The 7,494-nt window shown below is 36.2% G+C and overlaps 1 protein-coding gene across 1 annotated transcript in view; it reads right to left on the reverse strand.

Moving 5' to 3' along the window:
* RIC1 (RIC1 homolog, RAB6A GEF complex partner 1) overlaps positions 1 to 7,494 on the reverse strand; it is a 182,928-nt gene that overhangs the window by 10,573 nt on the left and 164,861 nt on the right. Inside the window, exons 13-17 of the mRNA XM_007946326.2 lie at positions 5,228 to 5,266; positions 4,782 to 4,892; positions 3,811 to 3,900; positions 2,997 to 3,157; positions 1,914 to 2,052 (exon numbers count right to left, since the gene is read on the reverse strand). Coding sequence (XP_007944517.1) covers positions 1,914 to 2,052; positions 2,997 to 3,157; positions 3,811 to 3,900; positions 4,782 to 4,892; positions 5,228 to 5,266 — 540 coding nt within the window. The remainder of the gene's footprint in view (positions 1 to 1,913; positions 2,053 to 2,996; positions 3,158 to 3,810; positions 3,901 to 4,781; positions 4,893 to 5,227; positions 5,267 to 7,494) is intronic.

Genomic DNA, 7,494 nt, shown 5'->3' on the forward strand with positions numbered 1-7,494 from the left:
GAAGGAAGGTTGGGCAATCCTACTTCTGTAGTGATACTGCCTCGGAAACCCAAGGAGGGGTCGCTATGAGTCAGGCTGACTCGACGGCACATAACAACAACAACAACAATCCTCACATTCCTTTCATATTCATTAGCTAGAGTCCTTCGGTAAAACAGGATTTCCCTTTTGTCAACTAGGATTATCTGGTTCCCATGGAATATGGTTTGTAAAGGAAGCAGGAACCACATTTTAAAGGAGAAAATAAGTTACTAAGTGTATCTAGAGAAAGGAGACCAAGATGGTTAATGTCATTATGAGATAGTTGAGAGATGGTTTAGTATGAAGAAAAGAAGACACAGAGAAGGAGGTGCTGAGGAATGACAGTTGTCTGCAAATAGTTTAGGACTCCTCATGTGGAAGAAGGAGCAGAGAACTGGGATACCAAACTGCAAAATCCACTGCCACCAAATCAATTCCACCTCACAGTGACTGTTTAGGACAGGGGAGAATTACCCCATTAGGTTTCTGAGGCTATAAATCTTTATGGAAACATACTGCCACATCTTTTTCCTATGAAGCAGCTGGTGAATTTGAGCTGCTGAGCTTTTGGTTGGCAGCCAAGCGCTTTAACCACTGCACCATGAAGGCTCCTTTTGACACTTGGGATAGGCTATTACCAATCAGATTTTATATTCATATAAATTAGCCTGTGACAAGTACAACTGCAGTGCAAAAGACTTTTTTGTGAAGTTGTGAATTCCTCATAAATGAAGAGTCTAGGACACTGGTCTTCTATTTTAGGAAATGCTGAGTTCAATAGGAGTATCTCAATAGGAAGTAAAAGACAGGGCTAATTTTTTGAACAATTTTCTTATTCTTTTTTTTTTTTTGTATGTGATTTGGGTGAAAGATTACAGAGCAAATTCATTTTCCATACAGCAGTTCATACACATTTTGTTTCATGGCATTGATTGCAATCTCCATAATGTAACAGCTCTCTTCCTACATCCTCAGGCTGATTTTACAAATAAAGCTACTTAGGATGGGATTTTCCTTTAAAAATGAGTTCCATGTTGACATGAAGTTTGGAAACTACTGGTAGGAGTCTTGGACTATGAAGTGATGTAACCCAAGTTCTGGTGGCAATGTCATACACCTACCTGGTTACTTTACCCAGAAAGTATGAGCTTATTCCTTCTCCCTCCTCCTTGTTAACTAATCATGGGGCCCTCTATAGCCCATATTCACTCCACTTCTTTCCATCTTCTTTTTCACTGTTCAAATTTAGGCCACCGAACCCGTTCATCCTAATCACAAAAACCGCTGCTCTTCCAATACCTAGTTTTTGCCTAATCCAGCCAGGTCAATTCCTTTTATGATTAAACTTCACAGAGCTTAGTTCTGATAGCACCCAGTTTAAAACACTGCTCATAAGATACAAGTCTAAAGTTACTAATATGGTCTACAAAACTCACTCTCTCTCTCACATTCACATTCTAAACACTCTGGAATTCTTTCAATTCTCAGCATGTATGAAATGCACTCTTATCTATGGGCCTTTGGACCATTGCTCTCTCTGCCTCGAATCCCCCCTCTTCACTTAGCCTCTATTCATTCTTCAGGTTTCCATTTAAATGATACAAAAATCTCCTCTGTCCAGATTACTCTTGATTTTTGTTAATATACTCTCACAGTAATCTGGAGTACTTTTTGGTGCACACATCACAATTATAATTAACTATGTATGCAATCATGTGTAATGTCTGAGCAGAAACCTTGTCTGTTTTGTTTGCCACTGTAACCAGGCCTCTTCAAACAAGGCATATACTAGACACTTAATATTTATTTCTGAACGAACAGTTCTTGATGATAGCTTAAAACACTAAAAACTGAGATGGAAACTTCAAAGAGCTCTGATCACGGAATGGTACCTGCTGTGGCATTTTCAAGGTGATTCCGTTCTCTGTGCTCACTGATGTCAGAGTAACAGATACTACCAGGAAAGGATGAGGAATGTAGCGTGACATGGAGACCTCCTGAAGAACTTGAATACTGGCAGTAGTATTTGGACTACAAAAAAAAAAGAAACCACACATCTTAACAACAGTGCTAACAAAGTTTTTTTCCTTCTCCTCTAGTGATAATATTATTAGGTTTCATACTTATGGATGACTCAAATGCTGTCCACCTACTGTCCTCTCCCCCAAATTTCCTTTAATTCCTTCAAGCAATAAGCTGATAAGGTTGAGGGATCTGGCCAGTAAGGTATAGGAATGAGGAAGAAAGGGAACAAGATGAAAAAGAGAAAGAAAAAACTAGGTAGGGAAGAAGCTGTAATAAAAGTATTTAAAGGGGAAAAAAACCTTGTTGGTTGGGGGTGAGTATATCTAACCTGAGGATAAATTTTTTAATTTTTATCTTTACATTACTCCCTTAATCACTGTTTTACTTCAGCAAATACATGCTTTGTGAGTGTTAAAAAATAACTGAGAACAAAATAATACTCAAGAGTTTTGGTCTCAACACTACAAGCTGGCCACAGGCCCAGAAGAATAAGGCAACATATACAGGGCAGGTCTACAGGACTGCCCTGGCACCCAACTCTAGCTACCAATCTCAGAGAAGTGATAAAGTTCACTGATGACAAGCTTCTTATGGCCTCATAGCTGCAGAACTCTAGAATAGTTCCCCAAATGTCTGGAACACGACAGTAAGCACTTCTTTTCAAGGTTTTGACAGGGAGGGGGATGATTTCATCCCTAACTAGATTTTTTTCCCAAATGAATCCAGGAAGATGAGCAGAAGAAGTCAGTGTAGGCTATTTCTATTTTTTTTTTTTTTTTTTAGCAAAAAAATGACTACTATATGATTCTCACTGATTAACACTCCTTGCCTTTCAACTTCTGTGACAAAGGAAACCAACTATACAAGTAGAATTACTGCTCTGAAAAAGGAAACTAGAGAGGAAATATGGGACAGTGGGTAAACAGTGATGTGTCATCTGCTATCCTCACCCATCAGATCTCCTTTCAATACTGTAAAGGCATATTGAACAGTCTGCTCGAAATACTATCACCATGTCCCGAAAGACACTAAGCAGTAACGTTTCTTCTTGTGCTTTGGTGACATGCGCAAATGCATTGTCCAGATTTGATGTCCGCAAATATACTCTGAGCTGAAGGGGACAGAAAGAAAGAAGATTGTAAAAACAAGATAATGACCACAGGTGAGTAAATACTTTAGAAATGCTGTTTTTAATCAACTGACTTTTCCCAGGGAATGAAAAGACCTATTTGAGCTGTAGTAATAAGTGGATAATGCTTCTGTTTTGGCAGGGTAGGCTCATTCTACAAATAACTGAAAGATGAAATGATCAAAATTGAACTGCAATATTATGAAATATTCCTCTTAGATATGATGATGTAAGGAGACTAGCAGTTTCTCAAAATACAAACATACAAATAAATAACTTAAGAAATCTCTAACAACACCCATCCTTATAACTAAACTTTTCCACTTAAACACAAGGTTTTTTAAATTTTCAATTCTTATAGATTGTCTAACAGCTAAAATATTTAGAAAAAGTTATTTCAGAAGTCTTGATTATCACTTCTAAAAGATTTTAAAAAAGGGTAACCTGAAATGAAAATCCCATTAGCTAGAGAACATCAGATTCTTGATTAAAAAAACAAAAAACAAAAACATATATATATACTTTCTTCAGTTTTCAATAGCTTATTTTCATTTAAAAGCAAATAGTGCTTAATATCTTTAAGATGTTAAAATCTGTTATTGCTGATGAAAAAAAAATTTTTTTTTTTTTTTTACCTCTTCTTGACGGTCACTTATGCTGTAACATGCAAGGACAATGAAATCATTCCACCAGGCTAAGCCACCTGTCACAATCATATTTTGTTCCTTAAAAGAACAGAGAAAACATTTACTTTTATTGATGCCATCAGAAATTACAAGAAGGTAATACACTTACAACATATTCTTAGGCAGACAGTGCAAGTTCAATTAACTTCTGCTCTACACTGTCTCTCACCAATAAGTATTACTCTAGGGCCTTTATTAATAATGATTCATATCCAATTTTTAAAAACAAACATTTTTGTAAAGCAGAAAGTACAGCATATGAAGTAACTGGGTACCACATAACATTATTATTTCCACATCCAACAGAACTAGGTTTAAATTCTGGCTTTATCATGTATCAATTGGGTGACTGTGAATCCTAGTTTCTCTTTTATAAAGTAGTAATGATACTACCCTCTAGTTTGTTAAGAAGATTAATGAGATAATGTATGTAAAAAGCACCTTAAAGTCCCTGGTAGACAGAAGGCACCTCCCTAATGTTGACTTCTTTCTCTTTTCCTCCTATTTGATCCTTGCAAATTCTAACTGCATATATATGTACACTATCCATATGTGTGTGTATATGTGTGTGTGTGTGTGTGTATCTCTAAACACACACAAGCAGGGAATGATCTCAAATTTTGTAGAAATTTATTCTGATCACATCTGATGAACTCAACCTGGAATGGAGTTGTCCCAAAGCCAAACAATTAAAATGTCTGACCTTACAGGAATTAAAACCAAACCAATAATTTCAATACAAGCTCCTTTATCAAGTATCAATTACTTTGCCAGAATCAACTCAACGACACAGCTTTATATCACTTTTTTATATCTGATTTTATGTATTTTGTAAGTAATAGTGGTTTACTTTATAGCCATTTCGTATTACAGCTCCCCTTACTGTGAGAAACAAGTTTTTAATTTCAAAAAAGACTGACCTGGGTAATATTTCCAAAAAGTTTCCATTTTTTGGTGAGTAAAGAGTAATGTGCAAAACCAAACTTGCCAACCACAGCAATATTCTGTCCAAGCTTATCAATAGCTGAAAACTATTAAAAAAAATAATAATAAATAAAATTAAGAACTCTTCTTTATATACCTATCTATGTATGTTCTTAGAAGAAAGCTTAGTGTTATATCTGGTAGACGGACTATTAATGTTCCCTAAGTGAATTATATCTAAAATGGTAAAGTTTAAAACCTGGATATTTATATGTAAGTTATATTTGACAAAATTATAGATGCTAATACACTGGCATGTACAATGGGCAACTATTAGAATTTTACTCTTACAATTAGTCCTACAAAAGGGGTCAATTCCCCAAATGCCTCTTGCAGCAAATGCTAACCAACCTAAGTAAACCAAACGAAGTTAACAACTCACCCGTATAGGCCAATTGCTCTCTAGATAGGTGCTGGAAATCTAAAGAAAATAATACATTAGTCTGGTAAGACTTCTGAACTGTATTTAAGCACTGAAAGCATCAATTCATTACAACGTAAGATTCATTTCCCTACACAATGGTTAAAATGCCTCTAAATGATGGATATTACCAGCACATACCAGGCATTTAACATCTGGATGCCAGCCAATATTTCGTGCCTCCTGACTTAATTTTGTCTCAAGTTTCTAGATGTCCAGCTTTCCTCCCTCCCCACAATGTTTTTTGTTTGTTTATTTTAAATACTGGCTACTCAATAAGTACAGACTGATGAGATTTTCAGAAAAACACCTGCAGGGCAGTTAGTAAATGGTGCAGATGAACACAGTGTAGGTTTACTGCTCTGAGACATTCCTAAACAAACTATATAACGAAGTTAGTCTCAGCAAGGGTTCTGTTTTTGTTTCTTAATGGAAATACTTTATGGCTTTTACATTTTCCTGATTAAAAAAGCAATATATACTTACAATATGAAATCCTCCCATTTTATTATTGCTCAGGGACAGCCACTGGTTAGCTTTTTTTCTATCTCTAACCAAATATCCATATACATGTGAGAGTGTGTATAGGTTACTATTTTTCTCCTAGGTGTTCAACTTACTCATCTACAAGAACTCCTAATATATGATGGAGATTAATCCTTCATCTGTATCATAAGCAGTAAATACATTTCCATATGCTTTCTTTGTACATGGTGTCTTTGGATCACTTTAACAAGAATCTTAAACTCAGAGTATCTCCAGTGGGATATGAATGTAAATGAAATAAATTCTAGCTTTACTAGTCTACTGATTAAGTAGCTTTCAAGAAGATAGAGGAAGAGCATAGGGAGAAGTAACAGAACAGAGGAAGTGTCTTCTGTTCCTGGAATAAAAGAAGCTTCAATTTATTCAAATTTATTTGCATTTTACTCAAAGAAAATTGTTACATATTTAAGAAAAGAAAGTCAAATCAAAAAGCCAAGTACAATCAAATCCAGTAAGAATGTTTGTGTAGTATGAAAACAAAACAAAAAAATCAAGTATTATTAACCTTGATAAAATTTATTCATAAAACTGTTAGACTTCATTTATCATCTCTTAAGTCAACTTAAAATCCAAGTAAATGAACAGCTTTTAGTACATTAGGAGGCTCACATTCCAAGTGCTGAATTGTAGACGACCACCTTGCAGAATTAAAGATCTGAGAGGGTCACGGATATGCTTGGGTGCCTTAAGTGAAGCTTAACAATATGAGGTACCATTTAGGCCAATCAATAGAATTTACTCTGATGGGTGAAATTAGTGCAGAATCAGTGAGCTTGAAGTAATGATTGGGAGGCAAAATAAAAGTTGAAAGCAGTTTTCCAGGAGGCAGTTAAGTGAATTCTTCTTTTGGATGAAGCAAAGAAAATATAAATATTCACTTGAAGAAGATGTGCCTGACAGGGAAGTGGTAACTATGGGGAAGAAGTGGGAAGAGAGCCACTGTATTGTGGGAAATTGCAGTCAATGTCATGAGACAAAGTGTATGTGAAATGCTATACGGAAAATGAATTTGCTCTGTAAACTTTCACCCAAATGACAATAAAAATAATAAAAAAAACAAAAAGAAAGATGTGCCCGAATATAATTGAGCCAGCCACTCATGACACTAAAAACAACTCTGTCTTCCCCCCAACCATGTGTTTCTTAAGCACTTCTGAAACATGTGGGTGGTAAACTGGGAGCCGGAATCTCACTGCAAAAGTAGATTCCAACATGAGACCTTCTAATCATGGCAACCGAAGTTGAGTCCTATTATATGATCATACTCATGTATGAAGGTGTTACAAAAAGCAAATGGTTTATTTTCAAAACACAAAGTGTAAGTTTAAAATGAAGACTTATTTCCCTAGCAATTCTGTGCCTGTAGGTGTTACGAGAGCTACACGAGAACCAAGTGTTTCGTTTCCCAGTAGGTCCCAGTAACAATGTGTCATTTGGACTCTGAGCTTTACTTCTAGTACCGAGAGCAGGGCAGAAGGGAAGAAAAAGGCAGTTAGTGAACACTGAAGAAATTCACTTAGGTCATGCCATCCCACTGGGAAATTGTGCTAGAGTATGGAATCTAGTGTGCTTAGTCATCATGTGAATATCTGCACTGAACACTTTCCCTTGTTACCCTCCCGAGAGGGACCGGGTCTACGGGAGCAAGGTAAGCACGGGCGGGCTGGTGCTTACTCACTGAT

Source organism: Orycteropus afer, unplaced genomic scaffold (assembly GCF_000298275.1).
Source record: "Orycteropus afer afer isolate SDZICR_OR568_19922 unplaced genomic scaffold, OryAfe1.0 scaffold00156, whole genome shotgun sequence".
Classification (NCBI taxonomy): domain Eukaryota; kingdom Metazoa; phylum Chordata; class Mammalia; order Tubulidentata; family Orycteropodidae; genus Orycteropus; species Orycteropus afer.